The following is a 24,632-nucleotide window of genomic DNA, read 5'->3' on the forward strand; positions in this document are numbered from 1 at the left end:
CCTCAAGGAAAGTAAGGTTGATTTCCTATGAACAGTTTTAACATTACATAGTCTGGCCTTTTTAATTAAAGTTAACTAAAAACTAAGAAGGAAAAGCGATATCATTTATTTTTATCTGTCCCAAAATACTTTCGTTTTAACGTAGATTTAAACAAGAATAACTGAATTAATACAATAATGAACTATTGGCAAGGTAAACAACCTTGTTTAAGTTCAAGGGTATCTAGTATTGTTTATTTTTGTATTGGAAATCGTATCACGTAACGACTTCCTCAAAAATTTTTATTTTTTTCCATCGCTCAATGGCGAAAAGCTGACTTGCTAAAATAAATAACATCAACAAAGACCAAGAAATCGAAAAACCGCATTTGTTTCGGTTTGTGGAAGATAAATAAATTGTTTACCCATAGTAATCGATAAGTGATGTTCTAAACACTTTTCCTTTGTATTCATCCATTTGCTTAACCTTTCAAACCTATACAGTTGACTTGTTGTATTGAATAATATATTAGATTTATAATAGTAGGAATGACTCACCAATAAGATGTAAGAACAACAACAAACACAGTCACGTGCAAACTTAAAGGGGTATTGCACAGTACAGCGGTATATAAAAAAAACGAGTAAACAAAATAGTACCATGATCATCATCATCAGAATCGCTAGAGTACGAAGTGGGGAAACACCTAACGTGTGCAACATATCGCTTAAATGCAACGGAATTATTAAGAATAATATTTTTACAATGAAGTACAGTGAAAGTTTAAATAGAGTAAGCAGGAACAAAAGACGTTGTCCTGTTAGAATACAAGCATGAAGGTTAATAAATAAGGACGGAGAAAAGATGCCCAAAATGGTAGTAAAGATGCCTAAATCCTCAAACTCTTCTTAAAACGAGTTCTTGATACACAATATGACAAAACCGACGCTTGTAGTTCAAATGGCCTAGATTAGCTTTTAAAAGTGTTTGCGTCACTTTCCAATGACGTCATCGACCCTTGCTGGTTCATGGTTAAGGAAGTGGCATCCACGATCGAAGTGGTTGGGAACAAACGGTACCAACCGATCGAGTTTGTTGACAAGTCGAGGTTTTCGAGTTTAACTTGGACGACTCCCATGAAAGCTTTGTGGTCCATTCTTCCATAATCTCCCCAAACTATTACCTAAATAAACGTCCAACAGTGTTTAAATAAAATGCATTTTAAGGGACCACTAGATCCATAATAAATGACTTGTCAGAGCATGAGATATAGGAAAGTAAAAAATCCAAACTATTAAAAAAAATTTATATAATATTTATAAATCTTAAACCTTTTCACTAAACAATATTTGAGGCTAATACGCGATATAGAAGATATTATTACCTGGACAGCATTTCCATATTGGCTTGGGTCAAACGAAATGGTTTGATGAAATAAGGGGTCCAATGTACGGCGAGCTATTTTTGTTTTCTTTTTAGCCACACATTGAAGTCCAAACATCAAATAAACTTTCGCATATGTTGCTACAAAAATTGATAAAAATTGAATAAGGTTTTAAACAATAAATAAGTAAATATTTAGTATACAAAATAAGTTTATCTGTTTACAAACCTGGCAAAACTTTGCAGTTAGCTTTTGGTATTAAATTTCTTCCACGAATAACTTGAACTTCTAATACTCCTTGTCGTTCGTAAAGTCCAAGCTTAATTTTTTTAAATTAAAAATCACAAATATTAGTAAACTATTGTATATGGTACAAATAAAACAAACAATTTTATTTGCAATTAGGTACATTTCAACTCAATCCACAACTTACTTCCAAATCACCAAGTGAGTTTGCAGCAAGAGTTTGACGACCAACAGCTTGACCTGGTCCCAAACTACCAACAAAATCTTGCAAAGTCTTATCAACACATCTAATAAAAAATCATTATGACAATATAATACACATTTTCTGATAAAATATTCATTTTTTTAAACTATTTTTAACTTACGATGATCCTTCGGATGCAAGGCTCGGTAATGATCCAGAAGAGTCCTTGCTTCCTTCCCGGGTTAACTCATGCGCGACACCGTACTCCGATGTTCTTGCCGAGCTGCCTTTCTTGCAATTATTTTCTGTTGAAATATTTTTTTTTAATTTTTAACTCATTTTTTAAATAATTTTATTACTTTTTTTTAACAAACATTTTTTACCAAGTTGGCAACTGCTCTGACTTTTTACTCCTATTTTTGAAGTAAGTTTGTTGCTGATTAAATTACTTTTCCTTGACTTGGGGGAATTGGAATGAGATGTACCTCGCCCAGAATGGAGTAAATTATTTTCCTTTGCCTGTTTAAAAACAAAAATTGTAAGATTCCAAATAGAAATTGACTAAATTTTACAATAAAAACTGAATTTTACAATAAGTTATTGTTTGAAATAATTGAAAAACAGATTTTGGTACTAACCTTATGTCGTGTATGAAGATTTCTTCCAAGGCTCATGCTTTTTGAAATAGCTTCAACACTGGATTTATTTGTTTTTCCATCAACTGCTGTTGAAGCTTTTGATTCATCAACACTACAATAAAACAACTTTTTTACCTAATTTTAGTTAAAAATTGCAATATACTTATAATAAGGCAATACTTAACACTACACTATAGAAAATAGAAAATATAGAAAATACAAAAGAATAGAAAATACAAAATACCTGACTGCTCTTTCTCTAGGTGGAACTACTTCGTTAGAACTTTGATCCGGAACATCACGTGGCTCTTCTCTATACTTCCTAGCGTGACTTGGTTTATTATTACTATTTGGTAACACTGTTTTTTTGGAATGATTTTCATGTCGGTGGTGAGGGTGATTTTGATTCTGCAAATTTGTTTTTTTTTAATATAGTTTGTAAGAAACTCATTTGAAGACTTTGGTAATGATTTAATTTAAATTCTAACAAATAAAAAAACTTCTTACAAGAAACATTAATTTACAAAACTAAAACATTTAGATAAAATTAACAAGTTTGCTGCTGATGGTTATCAGATATTAAACATACACTAAAAGAGTTGTGTTCTTCTTGTTTGTAGTAAGGTTCTTTTACAAATGAAGGTGAACTAGAGTGGCCAACTTCTTTGTATTGCTGATGAGTTTTATATCTTAAATCTAAAAAATATTAACAATTTAAGTTAAAAAATAAAATTTTATTACTGTTTATGCTATTTCTCTTAGTTTTATTTTTTTTAAAAACAGCATTGTGTAAATACAATAAGATAACCATACATAGTTAAGGTCAATTAGGAGATTAATTACAAATTTAAAAAATAGAGTTTAGCTTGGCAAAGTAAATATATTTTTACTTACCTTCATGTTGAGTGGAGGAGGACGGAAGATAACTTTCCTCTTTTCTTCTTAACAAATCTTGTCCATGTAAGTTGGATGAAGTAGAACGAGATATTTGTTGGCTTGGCCTCCTAAAATAAAACAATTTAAATATTAAAAATTACAAAATAAATAAATATTAAAATAAACATAATTTAAACTATTTTATACAAATTTAAATCTGCAAAAACCAACACAAAATTTGAGAAAAAATTTTGGTAATTTATAAAGTAAACATTAGCACCAAATTTCTTAATAACAAAAAGAAACAAAGTTTAGATTTTACTTACTGATAATCAACTGATTCTCGAAAATGTCGGTTACTAGGAATTGCTGAATATTCCTGATACGGATTAGAACTTTCAGAACTACGTCGAGCTGGAGACACATTCGTTCCTTTACTTCTAGTAGCAAATGATGAACTACTTAGTTGACTAGTAGACTGATGATCGTGGTTTACTGATTGAAGATCAAACCAGTAAGGTTGGTTGTCTAAACTAGCAAGGCCCAGTTCAACAAAAACCTGAACCAAAAATTTATTAAAATGACTTTTAATACGGTCGTATTTTTATAATCACAATACTTTTACAAGAATGACTTTTCAAAAACAACAATTTGATTTTTAAAAATTTCTATAAAAAAGGTTATTTTCTTAAGTAAATTATGAGCATAGTTTTTCTAGCCTAATTAACATTGCAATTTAATAGGTATTGGAGCACAATTCCTAAGTTTTTTTTGTAATTTAGTATTAACATTCAAAATAATTAAAGTCTTAAAAAATTGTTTACCTAATTGTTATAGATTACAAATTAAAAACCAATCTTAATTACAAAATCTTACCTTTCCCAAGAAGTGGTTGTTATTTTCTACTGATCTATCTAGATCCCATAATGTGATTTCCAGTGAAAGTGATCCCAAGTCTTTTTGACGTATTGGTCCATACACAAACGATTGATTCCAAACAGGGTTGAGAGTCTTCTTTGCTGTTTTGGTTCTTCGCTTTGAAGCTTCACTTCGATCTAAAATATACATTTCAATAAAAGCATTTCAGAAACTTACTTTTTGTAAAAACTGTTTTAAAACTGTACCAATAATCTATGGAATTAATTTGCTTTGAATCGTGTTTACAATTTGCAAATCTAATGATAAAACAATTTTTTAACAGGAGTAAAATAAATCAGAAAATATTAAAGGGTGAAACTTTTTTTGCTATTTGTGGCAAAATTTAAATAAGTTAAATTTAAGAACTTGAACTATGGTTGTTTTATTCAAATGTTATGCTTATTTTTTACCTGGTAGAAGATACATTTTAATGTAAGGGTTTCTGGTTTGACCTCCTCTTCTGCTTTGTAGTTTAATTGCTTGCAGGGTTGTGATGTATAACTGCTTTGTATTTTCATCATACCATAACTTTATCTAAAAAAATAAATGATATATATATAACATTTTTTTTATTTATAAGCTTGTTAACAAAACAGAATAACTTCATCATGTGAAAGCTCGTAAACTTAAAATATATTTTTTGGCAACATAAATTATGTTTTTAATTCCCAACCTAATACAGTACACTAACAAGTTTTGAAATTAAAACCTTATTGATTAAAATATAATTGTCACTCAATAAAATATATAAATTAAAAAATTTTACAAAGTACAAACCTGCACTGAACCGGGTGAGGTAAAAGTATTTTCAGTTTTCGGATTATACAACTGATTAGATGATGAATACTTGTTTACATGTGGTCGATACATTCCAGGTTTACCATTTAGTTTCTGGGATTCAAATGAACTACTGCTTAATTCTGCAACATTGTGTTCCTGGTCAGATATTTGGGGAATTTCCTTAATCGGCCTTGACACCATAAGTTCAATCTATGTTTAAAATATGAAATGTTTTTATGTATTTACACTGCAACACAATCAATCATAATTTCGACAAAATTTTATAAGTTTTTCAATTGTATACCGGCCAGAGTTGGAAGGAGCTCAAATGAAGAAGTTTTATTGTAAGCGGTTCAGCCAAAAGGGTTTAATAGTGAAGGGTTAAGATAAAGGGGTTTAATTGTAAGGGGTTTAGATAAAGAGGTTTCATTGTAAGAGGTTCAAATGAAAGGGTTTAATGGTACGGGGTTTAAATACAAGAGGTTTTAATATCATGGAGTCATTTTAATACAAAATAACTTGATAAAAAATTTAAATTAAAAACTGAATATTAAAAGTCACTTACAATTTGTTTATGCTTTGATTCAAGCACGCAGTCATAAACTTCATTGAACGTGGCATCTTGAAAGCAATGTTTATTCCACATAATCACCTCATCACCAGGTTTTAATTGACCAACAACATCAGCCACACTCCCAGGTTTTACTTTGGTTATAAAAGCACCGAGTCGCTCTGATTCAGTAACTTTCCCCCCAACAACCTTAAACCAAATAAATTAAAATTAACAAAATTTTTTAAAACAGTAACAAAATAGTTTTCACGTTTTAGCTTTCATGTTATTAAATATTAATTAACCAAAAATTGTTACATTGTAATTAGATAAAAAATTAAAAAACTGTAAAAAAATTTAAAATCAATAAAAAAATCACACAAATTTAAACAATAAAAAATTAACTACATCAACATCGTTCCTAATATTTTGCTCTAAACAATGAGAAAAACAAACTTTAAAATAACTACTACCAACCTTTAAGCCTAATACTCCAACTTCATGTTGAGGTGTATTTAAATTGTCACCACATTTGTTTAACATCATTCGACCAATTAAAAATCTGCCGTTGTTGGATGGTTGCCACGACACAGGTTGCTGAAAAAATTTTCAAATGTTCATTTAGACAAATGGTAATTTTTGTGGGATGGGTTTTTAAATGGTAAATTTTAAAGTAATAGAATACCATTAAATAAAAAAACAAAACACTAAACAAGTACACTCATGCTTGTGATACAACTAAAACATGTTTCATTCCAAATCACTGTTAAGTGAAAAAATCAGTAATTAAATATTGATTGATTGATTAAACCAATGTTTGCATGTTTCTTTGTATGCTTTTTACTATGGTAAGGGATACCTGATTACTTAGCATATCCTCACTGTGAATTGTATTAATACTTGACCCAGTATCAAAACCAGAGTCTCTGGTCTCAATTGGAACACTTTCGTCAATCGGTAACTGATTAGGAAATGAGGTTTTATTGGAAGTGGGACTAGAACTATTATTCTGCAAATTTTTCTTGGCATCACGAATTTCAACCGATTTCGTAAATTGAACTTTTTTGGCAGGCAGCTGTTGTTGGGCAGCTTGCTCTTCGTTTTTAATATCAGTGACTGTGATCTGATTTAAATCCTTGTGCCAGGGAGAAGAAATGGACAAAAAAGCTGGATGAGTGTTTGACAACTGAAAACCATTTTTTTCTGTGTAAACAACAAGATACAAAATGTCATGCAAATGCAACAACAACAAAAACAAATGGACAAATGACAAAATTTAAATACAAACATTTAAAAAATAAGTACATAAATAAATTAAGTGATGCAGCTGCAAATTAAATTTTTTTTTTAATTCATTTCAATCAAAAGCAAATTAAAAATTGAAACAAAAATTCCTAAATAACAAACAAATCAATTTTTAAAATGTAATTAATTTTAATCAACCATGCTAAAACTGTTTCAAAGTGCAAAACCATATCAACAAAAAGATTTCATTGATTGAAAACATGAAATCATACATAAAACCAAACATAAAAAATGAAAATAATTAGAAAATTACAACACTCATTGCAAAATTTTCAAGTTACAAATGCCACTCAAGTATACCTTTACACCTACATCGGGGTTCATATAAGATGAATGATAACCACTTTCAAAACTTTTCATTAAGGTAGAGCCTGATAAAAAATAAGTCCTTTAATTATAAAAACAAAACATTTTGCGCCATAAGTATTGCCATCTATAATAAAAGCGTATTTTAGTATATTCATACTAGTATAAATGTCTCAAAACCAGTTCATAAAAGGACAAAATCTTAGTTTTAACACCTGAGATTAAAACATAAACACATATTATTATAAATATTCTATTTTCAAAACCCAACATGAATTCATTTTGAATTTTTTAAATGGTATATTGAAACATACAAAATGATTTTTAAATTATAATTATGCCTTTTTATTGGTTGAGTTTTATTCTTTGAAGCAAAGTGCTTTATAAAGTGCTTAATCTGTCAAAGTGACAGAAAGTCAATACTATACTACTTAAGCATTTAAACCTTTTAAGTGAAGGGAAATTGTGAGTATTATTTAAATATCTAAATAATATAATAAAACTGGAGTGAAAATTTATTAAACTCAAAATCGAAAAAAAAATTACAAAAGCGACATTAAAATTGTCTTATATTAAAACAATAATTTATTATTAAATTAATGACCACTTAAATTAAATTAAAAGCAATTTAAAATTCCAATAGCCTAGAACATTAAATGCTTAACAATTTCCTTTTTAAGAAAGAAATTTTAAACAAAAACAAAATAACTAATTTATTTAAAAAAAAATTAACACAGAATGGATAAAAAACTATTAGATCTTTCAAAGTTAATAATCTTATAAGACTGCAAAATAAACCATAAACCATATCTATAAATATGTTTTAGCATTTTTCTTTTTTTTTAATTTAACTTAACTTACCAATAGCTGGAGTAATTCTAGATACTGGATCATTTTCCTCACAACTCGAATAATTTGGCTGGAATTCCTCATCAGTGCTACTCAAAGAAGGGTTTCTTTGTATGTACTTTAAAACTGTAACAAATGAATTTTGTAAATCTAAAAATGTCACCCAAAATTTACCCCTAATCTGTTAAAATTAGAAAACACTTACATTTTATTATTTTTTTTACTTTAATAAAATAGTTTTTATTAACTTTAATATTTTTTAAACTTTCATATTTTTTTGAGGTTTAATTTATAAGATTTTACCTTCTCTTCCATGGGTGTGATATTTTCTATGATGAGATAAATCCAACGCATGAGAAGACATGTTCATTCTACGTTGACGATGAGATCTGTCCATGTATCTTTCTTGATGAGTTAAATTATCATATGATCCTTTATAACCAGATCTAATAAAACAATAAGAATTTTAACCTCAAAATAAAAAGTAAAGCGACTAGTTAAAATGCTTATAATGGTAAGTATTGTATAATTTTTGTTAACTTGATTTTAGCAAAAAGTAAATTAAGTTATTTTTTAAATAATTTTTCATTTATTTAAAAGTAGCTAATATTTTTCGTTTTAATTGTAAATGTTAATGTATGTGTTAAGTATTCTACTGACATACGGATATTAGAATATATAGGAAGTTTACCTTTTTCTAGAGTCATATAAATATTTTCGTCCACGTCGATTTCCCATTTTATCAGAATGAGGTGACAAAGTTTTTTGATCTTGCGAGTAACTTTTAAGAGGACTTGGTTTTTGATGACTCGACAATTCATGCTGCAAGTTTAAAAATTAAACAAAATTTTTTTTTTGTTTATTGTTAACACCACAAACTTTTTAAATTGAAACTATGTTTAAATAATAGTTTTAGGTTTAATTACAGTTGGCAAAAAATTGAAGGCAAAAAAATGGTTTTATTAGTAAAAATAAAATTTAATGCTTATATTTCACAAATTAATTATTAAAAGAAAGTTAGACACTTACCATGCTGGTGTAATCTGAAAATCCTGGAGAATGTTTTTGTTTTATTCTTCTCCTACTGGCTCCGATCTCAGAATATTGTTGTTTGTTTAAGTATGGCATGTAACTACCTCCTTCTGTATCACTTACTGATGCTAATTTGTAAAATAAATGATGTAAATATATTTTTTAAATTGAATTTTTAAACTTTTTGGTTTACAAAAAAGTTTAATTTACCTGCATGCTGGTGTCTGGTGTATTTACGATCTATTCTCTGATCATAACTGTCACCTTTACAACAAATAATACCAATTGGTTACATAAAAAAAAATAAGGAAATAAAACAATCTTAGGTTTTGTATATAAATTTAATTATGACAAGCAATTTTTTTTATTCGATGTTGTGGTATATATTATATGCTTTATTTTTTGACACCTACTATGTGGAAAATTTTGTATTTTATACCTGGGTCAGATAAATCATAAGTGCTTCGTTGATGCATTCTTGTATTTTTTTCTTTAACTAAATCGCCATGGTGATTTTGTGGAGTAATATGGGGTGATCGTGAACGATTTGAATCAAACAGTTCTGTGTAACTTTGATCCAAACCAACATAACTGTTTTCCACATTATTTTGATAGGAATTGGTGTTATTTATTTTACTGTATGCTGATTCTGTGTTGTTTATAGCTGGTGAATTAGACCTTGACCGATTTCTGTTTATGTTATCAACAGTTAACAATTTTCTTCCATTTACTGAATCTCTAACTTCAGGAACATGATTGCCTGATGTGTAATTATAACCATGATCGCGATTTGTTCTTTCAGGTAAATCTTGTTTTCTAGATAATTGCGGTGAAGCACTTTTTGAAGAATCGTAAGTTTTGTCAAAGTCTTGATTGTTTCCAGACACTTTTAAGTTGGTCGACAATTTTCCTTGTTGATTTAAACTGTCCTGCATAATTTTGAACTTTGACGATCTATCAGAACTCTGCGAGGAATTTCTACTGTGGTTCATTTGATTATTTTCATGACCAAATGAGTTTTCCAGCCTAAACCAAACAATATTATTTTAAAAAGGTAATATTTATGTGATTTAAGTCTTGACTAATCAGAATTAACATAAACAAAAATAAAAAAAATTCCTTTTTTTTTAAACACAAAAAAAAACCTAATATAAAAAAAAACTTATATAAATAAAAAAATAAAATAAAAAAATTTTTTAACCTTGAAAAATTTTCTGATTCCTGTACTGGTGCCTCCACAATTTGATCAGGAACATGTGCGACTGCTTGTTCCTGTCTGTATAATCTTCTCTCTGAATGTGTACTGGAACGTCTTACACCATGCATTTTTCCATTACTAGAACCATTAGAATCTGCATTTAGGTCTTCCACCTCTTTTCTATTTGTACTTTCTGTAGATAAAAAGGTCAACATGTATTTTTTGTATTTTTGGTTTTGGTTCAACTTGTTACTCTTTGCTAAACTATTGATATACACTTAAAACCTAAGTAGTGGAATTAGTTATACGAAATAAGGAAAATTTTTTCTCAAAAATCTAAAACTTGTTTCAAAAAACAGTTCTGGATAAATATTTTAAATATACTAAGTTTTAAAATTTAAAGAATCAACAAATTTCAAACCTTTAGATTTTTTATTTAGCTCTGGAGTTGAATTACTAATACGCTCTGTCATGGCAAGATGAGGTTCACTTTTTTCCTTTTTTAAATTGTTAATTTGTTTCGTCGTTAAAGATTTACTGCGATGATCTGTTTCCATTACTGCCAAACTTGCTGAGCCGGTCATTTTATTTCCTAACATTGCTTTGTCTAAATTTGGATTATTTAAATTACATTTTTAAAAAAATAAAAAAAACTTTAAAAGAATAAAACTTCAAAAAATAAAAAAATTTTATTTCTAACAAAATGTCAGAATTAAAATTTCTAAAATATAATTTTAATACTATCAGTTACAGAAAAATGTTTTTTTTTAGTAGTGCGTAAAATGAAAAAGGGGCTAATTGTAATGCAGTTTTCACTTAGTTGTGGGAAAAAAATATAAAAAAAATGAATATTTTAAATATTTTAGACCTCAGTTTTAATTAAAACCTAAATGACGCCTAAGGCAGGAAAAAGGCAAGATTGTAATAAAAAATATTGGATATAATTTAATCACGCGCAATTTTATGCTAATTACCACGAAATATTTAAAGGTATTAAAATCATAAACAGTGTAAACTTGGCCTTACCAAGAGCAGACACAGGTTCTAGATTTAACGTAAGGCCAGGCTGTTGTTCTTTCTGAGTACCATGATACCAATTTCCAGTTTTCGTCAAAAGGTCTTGCTGCTTACGGCATAAATTACAAACCCACATAATCTACATAACATAGAGACATTAAGTTGGTAACAACTACTTAAATGCCAGCTATAATTAACAAAGTACGTCGTTGTTACGGAATGGTATACATGAAAGGGAAATACGGCATTTGTGTATTACTCGATCGGCAAAGATCCATTGACGAAAATCGTGCACAATAGGCACTTTAGTTAATTACTAAAATCAACGCCAGTGAATTAATCAATGAAAATTAAGCGTTATATAACTATTTTTAACTCCGTAAAAATAGAACGTTTAATACCTGATAAAATGACTTTTTGTTATATGTAATACGCAATTTTACGAAATCTTTTAAAACACGCAAGTAAAGTGTATTATCTTCGTAGGTAATTACGGCTAAAGAAAACGTGGAATACCAAAAAATATACGCATAAATTAAGTCCGGTATTTTTTTACGAGTCCCAATCTAAAAAAGTCGTTTTAAAACGAAATAAAAATAGCACGGGAAAGAGAACGACCGGGTTATTACACGCTCAATTTAAATAATTTATGAGCCCCAATCGTCATTGCTATATATTAAGTAAGTGTACTTGGAAATATCGCCGCTCATAGCTATGTAGGAACGGAAGAAAGCAGTCGAATCGTGTTCTTTTATAATACATGTCCGCGTAGTACGGGACATTTTGCCTAATAAATAATTAACAAACACACACACACACACATATATATATATATATATATATATACACGAAGTTTGAAGCCAGATGTATGGACGGCCTATAAGTGAATTCCAATACTAAGTATTCTAACTCGGTATTACCGTAAAAATTTCATAAATGCGATAAGACGAAAAAAATATTTTTATCTGCGAAGATAATTAAAACTATACACAGCTTTTGAATCATGATATTTTAAACACAAGACATAAATACAGATAAGGGCGGTCAATATAACGCGCAATATAATACGTAAATAATCAGTTACAAATTGACCGAAAATGCCGACCTAAAAAGCCAGTCGCTTTACCTCAAATGCTATAAGAGCCACCCTTTATCGAACCACATTACTCACGTTATCAATTATTTAAATCTACTTAGCCAAAAAATCATGATCTCGGGCTGATTCACGGTAAGTAAGAGCGGACGTGCATTAGCCTAATCATTTTACAGGATCATAAATTAACGCCATATTCCGTTGCCTTATATTTGAATTCCTTGAGGAATTCGTTATGAAAAAAAAACTGTATTTATTTAAACAATTGACGTAGTTTACCTCAATATTTTTAATTTCTTTGAGCGTTTTGGACACTTTATATGACATGCATTTCCAATTAAAATATAATGGAAAATTATGTAACATATTTTTTTACATATTAAAAGAAACGAATGAAAAGTTTTTAATGAGTAAATAATAATATAATTAAATTGAGTAAATCATAATAATATAATCTTTTAAATTTAACTATACAAAAACATTTAGATTTACAACAACACACTAAAAAGTGACATTGTCAGTTTAACTAAATAACTCTTATAATAAAACTATTTAGGAAGTTTTTAAATCAGCTAATGTGTGTTTACAGTTAAAAACATAAAAAGGTATAACAATTAAGTAACAAATAATTGTTACCGTATACCTTTTAACATGGTGTCTAAAACTCTAATTAAAATTAACCACATGTATTGGTATATATTTAGTAAGGAGACTTGAAATTCTAAATTTATTTTAACTTTTAATTTAAAATAGTTATAAAAACACCCTAATTATTTACTATAAAACAATATATTATATAGATATATGCATAGTAAATATAGGTTCCTTATTAAATTCTACTAAAATAACTACACATAAATATTATTTAAAATTAAATAATATATCAACCAAATATTTAACATACCATTATTTCATTCTGGTGAATCCAATTAATGCAATTAATAAAACGTTAAACAATTAGTTATAATTTAATTATATAAATACTTTTTAAAAAGGTATATATATACCGTTATATAATAAACTTTTAAAAAACTTAGATGCGCCCAGTATTTTAATCTAAATAAAATAAAAAATTTAAAAGAAATTAATATTTAAAATTAGGATTCCTACCTTGCTCGACTTGAGAGGAACTCGACCACCGCAACGTGAACAGAAAAGAAGTTGGCAATACGAGCAAGTGTGTCCACATCCGTTCGCTATTTTAGTTTTGTGACATAATAAACAAATCTACAAAACAAAGATTTTAGTTTGTTTTTCATGTTTTGGTAAAATAATCAAATTTTCATGTTTAAAAAAATAAAATATTTTTATAGAAATAATTTCATTTTTAATTATGTATAATAGGCTATATATATATTTAATGTTACCTGTCCCATGTTGGTCATTGATTTTGTTGGTGAAATTTTCGCTTGCGTGTTAGCATTTTCTGAAGCCTTTCTAACATTTTCTTTGTAATTTTCAAATTGCTCGTTTAAATTTCTACAAAAAAATTGATTATATTTACACAATTTTTTTTTAAATTTTAAAAATGGTTGCAGTGCAATAAAATAACAGACTTTGCAATTTAAGCCTATACTAAACATTAGGCCATAAAAAGTGATTTAGCTCACTTATAAAAAAAACCATTGTGCTTCAATAAGTGAGCAAAGTTATTTTCACTACAGTTAACTTAATTTTTTTAGTAGAGAAAAAACATTGTTAATGATTAGATATTGACTTTTAAAACCTATCTTGTAATTAATAAATTTATTATTTTAATTAAATTAAAAAGAATTTGCATTTACCTACAAAGCAATTTGATTGTTATAGTTAAATATTTCAATTTGTTAAACTCTATTATTAAAAATATGCAAGACTATTAATTGCACTACAAATAAAAAATAAATCATTTACTTTATCATAGTTTTTTCCTTTTGTTCTTCATCCTGCTGTCTTTTTATCACAGAAAGAATTTGTTGCTGTTCTTCTTTAGTTAAATGACTCAAATCGGGAATATTCATTTTTGAAGATGTTAATAAAACCAATGCATAATCTAAGTCCAAACAAAATACTCAAATTCCAATTTAGTGGCGTCCAATTTATTCCTAATAATCCTAATTGCCAACCATTGCAGTTTTGCCTGATAAAACCTATAAAATATACCAGATAATGTTAGTTACATGATACATTTTCAGATAACCACATAGCATTAGAATTTACAAGATACTAACAAGAGTTTTAAAACTTTCTAGGACTTTTAAAACTTCAAAAATACCAAAAAGGCTATCTGCTTTGCCTAGTTAACCTGAACCTAGCAGCTTACAACAACCTGCAGACCTGTAGTAATTCTAGCAGCCACTTTGTACAGCAATCTGACAGATTTTATAACTAAGTTTTATACATATACATTGAATAACACAAACTGTTTAATAGCATACAACTTACGAAAAGATGAGTTAAAAAGTTTTATTATTCGCTGCGATAAACCAGCTAAAATATCGATTGATTTTGTTTGTATGTTGCCACTATACGAGAATATGTCTAAAGCTTTATCCTCGTTTAGTTTAACCTTTTTTAATTTTTTTTGTGTGTTCAAGAAATACTAAGTATTTGGTTCTTAAAAAAGTTTTAAAAATGACATTTAATAAAAAATAAAACGTCAAAGTTATAAAAATCAATGTAGTTATAAACCAATCTATCAAAATGTTTAAATTTAGATATAATTTTATAAGTTATTAAACATAAGAAATTATTTTAACGTTATTCACGAGCAACTAATTTAAAAAAAATGATTGTTATAAATTATATTTACTTGTTGTCAAAATATGTTTTTAAATACAATAAATTTTTATAAATGAACATTTATAACTGTATAGCCAATCTATAATCCATTTACTTACCCTTTTTTAGTTTTTTCGAAAATTTTAAAAATTTACTTGATAGCTTAACCTACTTCTAATAGAATATACAGTTTTAACCGTATGCTAATATTGGTAATAAATTTTTAAATTTTGTTTAAAATATTTTTGATTATTAAATTGTTGTTATTGAGTAAAACATTGTGTACCCTTAACACATTCAAATAAACAAATCATAATCTACAAATTTTTTATTATAAATCCTAACTTAAATAAGTTTATTATAGAAAATAAGCCCAGAATAAAAATATGTTAAAATCCGAAACAAGAAATGCCTCATTAGTTGAGATATATTTTTTAAACAAAATAAAAATTTATTACAAAAACATAACGAAATAAAAAAAATCACAGTTTCAAACTAAAAACTAAAAATAAAGCTTTTTATACTGTGTTAATTAATAGCATGGTAATAGAACTCTTAACAAATGTGTTAACTATGTTATGAAGTGAACACTTAGACTTGTTTAGAGTGGGGCGCTTAAAAAAATTTAAATTTTTAAACGCTTAGGCTTGTAACAACAAATCTAATATATTTTTAGAGCCTAAAATATTTGTTACTTGTTAAAAAAGAAATTCAAGGGTCGGAAGGCTTTATAGGAGAAGGTGGTGGTAATTTAGATACTTCTGCATTAGAATAATTATGATTGTTCTGTTTTTTTAAACTTTTACTATTTAAAAATTCAGTTGAATTTATACGTTGGTCCATCCCAACGTTACTACTATTGGAATGAACTTGTGCGTTTGATATTACTTTATTTTGTATTTGTTTATGTTGTTGAAATGTCGGTGGGCCTGTTTTGCACTTTACAATGTTTGAAGTCTGCATTCTGCGACCAACAACCCTCTTACCATTGTTTTTCGCAAATTCGCGCGTTACAACCCTTGACAACGTGGTTCCTGAGTAAGATGTCAATGAATCGGTTTCAGATGACGTGTAATTATTCCATCTATGAGCTAAAAGAAAAAAATGTGTTTTTAAATACCAGAATTAACAAATTATCAAGCTGTTTTTTAAATTACAAAATATTTCAAAATGTTGAAAAACAAAAAAAGTGTATTTAGAGAAAAACTGTTGAAACAAACGGCAACACAAAAATTTAATGTTAAGAATTTACTTAAACTTACAAAACAATTTATATATACAACTAAAATCCTGAACTCTGTATACAAACATACCGTGGGATGTCGCTCGCACAGCAGCAGCAGCGACTGAAGCTGACGAACCCAGTTGAGTTTGAATTTGGCCAAATGTTGCATTTTGTTGGTTGAAATTTATCTTCTTTGAACGCGCGTCTTTTTAACAAAGACATGTTATTATTGAACAGTGAAAAATATAATTTTAGAGTAAAGTAAGTTTTTTAATTACCTCGGGCATGCGGTCCATTTGAATCGTCCAATAATTTCGCTTGAGTTGTGTTAACTGAAGGTGGGGTACGTGAAAAACACCTTAAGGAAAATAGGAAATTTTGACCAAAGTTTTAACAAATATTATCATTATGCTATCTAAAAAAAACTTGCTACACTTTAATGTCTAAAAGAAGGCATAACTTGTAGCTTTACTAACCTTCCTTCTTTAAAAAATTTCTTCCAAGAATAAATTGTTTTTTTACTTGTTATCCAAAACAGCGCTGGTAAAGCAGCACATAAGGTCATCATGTATTTAAAAACAAATATTAATGCACTTGGCCGTGGTCCATCTTAAAATGTAAGCAGGATTGTATGTAAATTTTACTCCTTAACATGATTTCAGGAATTAAAATCTAATAAAATAAATAGTTACCAACTACAGGGGTTCCACTAGGACAAGGCACGCCATATTCTTCACAAGACTTAGCATACCATGCTGCCTCCCAAATATTATGGTTGAAATCTTCAACCGCCCAAATTATAATAAGGCAAATCTAAAATTTATTCATGAAAAATTATTAACACATTAAATGATAAAATTTGTAACAAAATGATTACAAAAAAAATTGATTTCTATTATTTACCTGTGGAAGTATAAACATTACACTAAAAATGCCGATTTTCATCATAAATTTCGCCAAACTCTTTTTGTTTTTAGCCATTTCCTGGCTTTTCCGCAGCCCATTCAGGCAAAAGAAACCTGAAAAACACATCGTTTAAATAATGGTATATAAAAATTGCTGCCTACTCATTTTAGTACGATAAGAGGTTCAGCTTATTTGCTGAATATAGTACTCGATTAAGTGCACGATAAAACAACTGTTTACATATTTGATAAACGCATAAAGCAATCACAATATGTCACGTAATCGCTTAAAGTCATCTATAAGCTAATTTTTGCCCTTGACCCTTTATCACAAATTGACCCTTAGATAATCAATATTATAATTAAAACAATACAAACAAGAGTGATGCAATATATAATTTCCCATTTTTGGCCATACTCTTGGCTATAAAGATAATACTGTGGTTATTAAAAAGATCTTACCTGTTAATAATATAACGATGCCAGCAGTAAGGTATATACACATTGGCACAAGTAAGAAGTAACGAAGTGCATCAGTATCATACAGCCCAACAAAACACACACCTTTATTCAAAAAATAAAATTAAATTAAAAATAGCTTGGATTTAAATTTTATGGGGACATAAAATTTTAATGGAGTCCTAATGTATATTGTCTAAAATAATTAAATTGTTTAATTTGTTGTTTTTATCAATAAATCGATAAATAATGAAAAATTGATCCAGTTTATACAAATTCACAAATTATTCAAATAGTATAAGAGACCAGCTTTACAACGAAACTATAAATAATTTATGAAAAAGCAGGTAGGCTTTGTTTTAGGAAAAAAGTGTGTTTATACAAAAAAACAATTGCCAAAATCACTTATATAAAAACAAAACGTTCTGATTTTTAATTTTTAATTTAGAAAACATTATAGTCTATATATAGACTATTGTATAATAACTTTGTTTTTTGGCCTATAGTTCTCGGATTTAATTTCTTTTTTTATTGACTTGTCGGCCTTGTTCAAATATTAACTTGCTGATTGCCTATAGCAGCTCAGCAAGCTGGCCTTTTGTTATACAATTTAAATGCAATAACTTGCCTGCAATATTATCACCCTCGATTTTTCCTGAAATTACAACAATCAGTGTCTGCATTGCGGGTATTCCCCACGACATCACGTGATAGTACACGCAGTACTGGTCAACCGTCTCATTTGTCCATTTTAAACCGGCCTCCAGAAAACAGGTTATTGTAAGTATAAGCCACCATATTGTGCCACTGACTAAAATTTATAACAAAAGGAGGTTTAATTTAGTAGAACTGCAGTTTACTTCAATATAGAGTCAAAACTTTGTACATATGGAAATATGCAAATGATATTTCAAACGATAAAAATGTTTCCAATTTTTTGAACAAAAATGAAATTAAATTTAAATTATTTTTCCTAACGTAAAATCTTTGTACATGTGAATATATACAAATGATAATTTAATAAGGGCAAAATTTATTGTATCTTGAGCAACTTAATTCAAAAATTATTTTTATAACCATTTATGTTGTAATTAAATTGTTTAAAATATTTTCGTGAACGCCCAAGTAGCAATTAAATTGTTAATTGTACCTACCTGTAAAGTAATAAAGTACCATAAACGTTAGGGTACATCCCCTACTATGTGTTCCTTCTACAACAGCAAATCCCTGAACTATTTCGTTGTTTTGATCTACGATCTGTCAAATATAATTATTAATTAGAGAAATTTCTTTAATAACGTTCGTGCTACTTTGTTTGGCAAGAACCATAAAATAAACAAAATATCAAAATTAAAATCAACTAACCGTGCAGGGTGCAGTGCACACACAAAACAAAATACACCATTTTGTTTAAAAAATAAATTTAATTTAGAAATTCCAACCTGATTATTGCAAGCCACTTTATCAGCCATACCAAATCCAACCAAATAAACAACCGATACCACGAAATAGGAGAAGGAGTAATAAATAATTGGACGAATAGGATAACCGAATCTAAACAAAAAAAATCAAATCATTTTGCGTAATATTTACCAGCAATAGCCAATCGGCTTGGGCCTATATGCAATTCAAAGTCCAATGTATTAAGATGACATATTACATTACTTTATTAAATCAATAAAATACGATTAAACTCACCTGTGCGGTTCAATTGCAAACGTTAGTATGGTGAACGAAGTTACGATTACGCAAATAATTGCCATGGCTAATACAAAACATCTTACAATAACCAATTCAGTTTCAGTAAGATACATGTTAGGACAAGGCGCTGAGCAATTTTCCAGCCCCATAAAATCAAATCTAAAATAAAAAATCGTGTTAAACTAATGTAGCGGTGTTCCATTTAAATTAAAGAGTGGCGAAAATAAATCAATTTAAAACCGAATCAATAAATTCTACTTTCGCTTAATGAATATTTGGAAACACATTAGGCTAGAGATTTCGTTATATTACGTAAATAGTTAAATATCATATCAAAATTTCGTATGAGCAAATCTTCATAAAGTTAAAAATCATAAAAATCTTACCCCGAATGGTCGTAAGGAGACCGCATTTGAGGTGGACATTTGAACTCAAAATCTGGATATTGGTCTGGAGTATTATCACTAGTATTAACGCGAGTTTTTTCCAACCTTTTTAAAACCGGTGTTACAACATCACTATGCGACAGTGGAATACACACCTGTACATAATATTATCTGTTAAATATTTAATTTATAAATTTGTGAATCATATGGCATTCGACACACGGTTGCCATCTGTAAAGCGTTACTTAATATGGGAAATTTAATTGGGGGAGTTTGTTTTGTTTTACATGAAAGTGAATAAGAAACTAATTTTATTATTTTTTAGTCACTATCAGCAAAAGCAATACTAAAAATTTAACTTAATTAGTTTTTTTAGCATTTATTGTATAAATTATGTAAAGCTATGAAACAATAAACTTTTAAAAGAGTATACACAATTAAGAGTCAAAATTCTATTTTAAATATCAGCCGACGTACCATATTCAAACTAAAAATTAAAATATTATGTGTTAAAAAAAAGATAAAGCGTTTACCTTTCCTTTATCCAGTAAGGCTTCGTTCCAAATTGGTGACAAAGTTTTTTCTACAAACATAACACCGTCTTCGTTTGCGCCACGGTTATAGTAATTTTTGTCCATCGTCAAATGTTGTGTAGGAAAGCGCTCACAATTGAGCGAGTCCGGCCATTTAATTTCAAACATATCCATGATCGTCTTGCAGTCGTTCTGAACTTCTAGACATAACTCCCTACACGGGGGAACCACCCCCAGAGGGGTACAAACGGGTGAGAATACCGAGCACATGAACAGGGAAACGTATTTTGAGCATGAAGTGGATAACAACGGATGTAGCCCGCTCAGTGACGTCATAACTTCTTCGCGCGACTTGTCGTTAGCAAATGTCGGAAATGTAGTTTCGTTGTAAGGCCATTTAGTGACCTCATTGTTTACATATGAAATGTCCTTATTTTCTTGAACGACTGGGTCAACGCAAAATGACAAATACGTTGAAAAACATTGAGGCTGTATGCCAATACGTCCAAGCGTTGTCTTTAATATGAAGAATAAGAGTAAAATCCATAGTACGTTCTTCATAGTAGTACCTTCGTAATTAATACATTTATCACTTTAGCTACATTAAACTGTTTCGCCCATTCTACAACATATAAAAATACCAATTTACTAATCTATTAGATAGTGGTAATGGTACGAGAAATAATATATGATTAACATTTTCCTATGTTTATTATTTCTTTCTAATTTAGTCTGTCTTATTAGTTCACTTTACTTTCCCAATTAGGTGAAATTTTAACCTTAACAAAGTCCCGACCACTTATAAATAAGTAGTAAATTGTCGGTAATATAGCAAAAAGTAAACATCGTTAAAAATGAATTCAAGCGTGCAAAGAAAACATAACTTTAACGGCATTAAACTTTTCAACGTAAAGCCTAGTGTAAAACTAACGTTAGCACTTACTCTACTAGTTTACGACAGTTGTTGCTAAAAATACTGAACAAAACAGCTACATGCTCGTAAAAGTTTATTGTGTGTGTAGCCTAAGGATAATCAATGTTTACACTTTCCCTAATTACCAAAAAACGAAAGAAATTTAGTCTCATCTGAATGCTAGGTCAAACTTTACTACTTATAGGCCTACTAACAGACTAGTAACTTACTATATAGAATATGTCTCCCTATTACACGGGATCCAAACGTTTCAAGTGTTCTTTAAATATTTCAACAATGCTTGAGTTCAAACTACTTTTTCAGTAAAACGGATTTTAGGAAAACGGGACTACACAATTTTCTTATAATGATTCACTCTTTGTTTTTTTGTTTTGGTTAATCGGGTCATTTCAAAAACACAAAAATATCCCGTTGTGACATCGTTAGTTAGATTTATATCTTCCTAAATAGGGTTCATATATAAATGTTTACTTTATATTTAGAATTTGAAAAAAACATTTTATATCCAGCAAGTGGTTTTATATTTAAAGCGAACATATTATATGTATCTAATTTATAATAAGTAGATAACGTTACTTACGTCAGTAAAGTACAGGCACTTATGTATTACAACGGTATTTTATATGCTTTTTGTTACGGCTTCAGTAAAACACTCCTAACAATAGAGCGAAATTTTTACATGTTTTAACTCTAATAAAAAATAAATCTCAATTACTGAACTTCTTATACGGACGTGCTACTAAGTATTACCATGTCAATGTTTGGAACTTTATTATTATAAAACCGTCCCAAACTGACAGCATGACTTAATTTATTATCTGTATTTAAAAACAACGTTAATTGCCTAATAGTTAATCGTATTTGCATAACAAGATTAAACAAAGCTTTAACATATTTTTTTGCGCTAGAAGGCATACGATTAAAATGCGAGGTTTCTTTAATAATTTTACACCTTTCTTAATGCGAGATTAGACTTTAGATTACATAAAATTTACAACGCTAAAATAATATAAAACTTTCCTTGTATATTATATGTAAAATTTATGTTAGATTAGTGAAGTTATAAATGACAAAAGTGTAAATTAAAGTCAAACCATTGTTTCATTGTTTTTAACAAACAATAAAATGATTCAGTATTTTTTTTAATATTTTACTCCCACGGTTATCGTAAAGCTATAAACTAATAAGCAGGTGTCACCGCAAATGTTTTAAAATTTACAATAAACAAACTTAAAATCTAAGCCAGCATAAAAAACCTAAAATACTTACACAAAATTGTAATTTTAAATTATTTAAATTTAACTATATTCGCAAGTTATTTATATTATTCCTAAAAATCGTTTTTAAAAACTAGCCTACTACTAAAACGAAACAAAAATTACTTTTTCTATTTTAATTTAATTACAAAGTATTCTTTATTTATTTTAACACGTGTTAAATATTGGTTATGCGAGTTTAAGTTGTAGCGTAATAAAGTAAATACGAATTTTAATCATTAAACAGTTAGCGTAACTAACTTCAAGTTGATCATTTCGAAATAATCACTTCCTACATAATTATTCGATCAAAAAAGTTAGCCGATAACTAACCTTCTTAATAAACTGAATTTATGGACTGTTTGACTAATGATACATTATCAAATATTAACCTCATCATAAAACCGGTTGTTTACAGCGTTTAACATTTCGTTCTTAGACAAATGTGGGTAAATGTTTTGACCACTTTTGACAAACAAAATTAGAAGGTTTTTTTTCACAGGCAAATATAAAAAAAATTTATATAAATAGAAAAATCATCTGTCTGCAAATACAATTGTTTGATCAACTATTTACAGTGACATACAGGTATACTAACTATCATTAATACGTTTTACTTAAACTATAGACTATTCTATCCTACTGGTGAACGTATACGAAAATATTTCATAATAATGTTTAGAAATAAATTTTATCATAATCTCACTAACGCAGATATTTGATTTACCTTTAAACATATTTTACAAGGTATTTTAGAAATGTAAATTCCGTTGATATTCAGTAACCGAATACGCGCGTGGTAATTTAATATGGCGCATTTAAACCGTTAACATACATAATTACAAGAATTAGTAGTCACTTTTAAAAGATTGACTTTATAAATACTGTCATGTGAAAAAAAACTTATCTTTTATTTTTATTATTAACTAGTCCAAACATAAAACTCCATTTAAGTTGTACATTGCGAAATAAACCACTCAGCGACGACAGATTAACTACTTCAGTCTGACTTCAAATCTCTTTGACAAATAGCAGGGGAGTCGTTATCCAAAGTTTTTCCAAGCGAAAATAAATATCAACAACTCTAACTAATACCGAAATCACTATTTAAAGTCTTCATATTACATCAATATTAAAAGGCTTTACGGATAACACCTTATTATTACTACAGGAACAAATCTAATACGACTAAACTACCAATATGATTATATATAATTTTCACTTTTTGTAAGTTCGCCAATAAAGAGCGTGCCGAACAAAAGACAGGGTGTTGACATAGGACGAAAAAGGTATTATACAAAAGAGAGTTTCGCGTTAAACTCCACGGTTCTACGGCAATGTTTTATGTAAAATTGTTCTTTACAACAACTGAATATTCAAAGTCATTTTGCGTGGCCGGATTGCGTGATTTTATTAAATAAATAAAGTTCGATAAAAATGCTGTGAAACATCAAAGGCATAACCTAAAATTGTAAATCTTGCTGCTCACCTTTTTTATAGTAAATTTAATAACAAGTTTAATAACAAACTGCACTTATTTTGCTTTACATTTAGATTTAAATAAATATCATAAACTTATGTCTATCTAAAACATTGTTTTTACTATTTAAAAAAACTGAAGAGCTGACCGTTAAAGGAGAGGGACCTGGTTTCTATTTAACTTAGAAGTGATCACCATTGGCCGACAAAATTGTTTAAAGACTGCCAAATATTGAAAAATTTAACACAATTAGGCTACATTTCAAACCCTTTTTATAACATTTAGTTTTGTTTAGTTTATCGATCAACTTAAGTTTAGTAAGTTAACACAAAATGTATTTATTTTAAGTTTTTTCAGCTTTTACGTAGATTTTTCCTTATTTTATTACAAAACAAAAATTTTTAAATAATTATTAACCAATATTTAAATATTTATAGCATAAAAAATAATATTTTATTTAAACATTAAAAAATATATAAATTATTTTATTTTGGCAACATAATTTTAATTTAATTTGTAAATAAAAATAGGGGATTTCCCATTTTATAGTTATAATTTGTTTTACATCAATAACTTGTTAAAATCTAATATTTTTTTGAAAAAGAATACTTTTTAATAAATGTAATGCTTGCCGCTA

General features: G+C 28.4%; 2 protein-coding genes across 3 annotated transcripts; both read right to left on the reverse strand.

Annotated features, from left to right (window-relative positions):
* Nucleotides 1–229: 229 nt before the first annotated feature.
* On the reverse strand, nucleotides 230–14,479 carry LOC145762955 (regulating synaptic membrane exocytosis protein 2-like). 2 transcript variants are annotated; one of them, XM_082574721.1, is made up of 29 exons: nucleotides 14,250–14,479; nucleotides 13,724–13,835; nucleotides 13,467–13,583; nucleotides 11,273–11,402; nucleotides 10,668–10,853; nucleotides 10,250–10,439; nucleotides 9,488–10,074; nucleotides 9,259–9,312; nucleotides 9,046–9,176; nucleotides 8,708–8,838; nucleotides 8,320–8,462; nucleotides 8,029–8,142; nucleotides 6,416–6,759; nucleotides 6,034–6,153; nucleotides 5,572–5,766; nucleotides 5,004–5,216; nucleotides 4,637–4,760; nucleotides 4,185–4,363; nucleotides 3,635–3,867; nucleotides 3,327–3,436; nucleotides 3,022–3,128; nucleotides 2,677–2,840; nucleotides 2,433–2,544; nucleotides 2,178–2,313; nucleotides 1,976–2,099; nucleotides 1,798–1,897; nucleotides 1,593–1,683; nucleotides 1,365–1,504; nucleotides 230–1,163 (listed from the first exon to the last, which is right to left on the reverse strand). In XM_082574721.1, exons 1-29 carry the CDS (start codon nucleotides 14,354–14,356, stop codon nucleotides 951–953), a joined length of 4,707 nt encoding a protein of 1,568 aa, XP_082430847.1. In that variant the 5' UTR covers nucleotides 14,357–14,479; the 3' UTR covers nucleotides 230–950. The 2 variants fall into 2 exon arrangements, with proteins under 2 accessions (XP_082430847.1, XP_082430848.1); XM_082574722.1 differs by lacking the exon at nucleotides 6,416–6,759 and adding an exon at nucleotides 7,162–7,232.
* Nucleotides 14,480–15,550: 1,071 nt separating this feature from the next.
* On the reverse strand, nucleotides 15,551–20,938 carry LOC145753158 (frizzled-2-like). The gene is made up of 13 exons (XM_082569558.1): nucleotides 20,326–20,938; nucleotides 19,793–19,947; nucleotides 19,404–19,565; nucleotides 19,148–19,259; nucleotides 18,860–18,962; nucleotides 18,334–18,516; nucleotides 17,709–17,810; nucleotides 17,245–17,360; nucleotides 17,034–17,154; nucleotides 16,818–16,950; nucleotides 16,620–16,699; nucleotides 16,430–16,546; nucleotides 15,551–16,207 (listed from the first exon to the last, which is right to left on the reverse strand). The coding sequence occupies exons 1-13, from the start codon at nucleotides 20,884–20,886 to the stop codon at nucleotides 15,828–15,830; spliced, it is 2,325 nt and encodes a 774-aa protein (XP_082425684.1). The 5' UTR covers nucleotides 20,887–20,938; the 3' UTR covers nucleotides 15,551–15,827.
* Between the last annotated feature and the right edge of the window lie 3,694 nt (nucleotides 20,939–24,632).

This window comes from Corella eumyota, chromosome 1 (assembly GCF_963082875.1).
Source record: "Corella eumyota chromosome 1, kaCorEumy4.1, whole genome shotgun sequence".
NCBI classification, from domain to species: Eukaryota; Metazoa; Chordata; class Ascidiacea; order Phlebobranchia; family Corellidae; genus Corella; species Corella eumyota.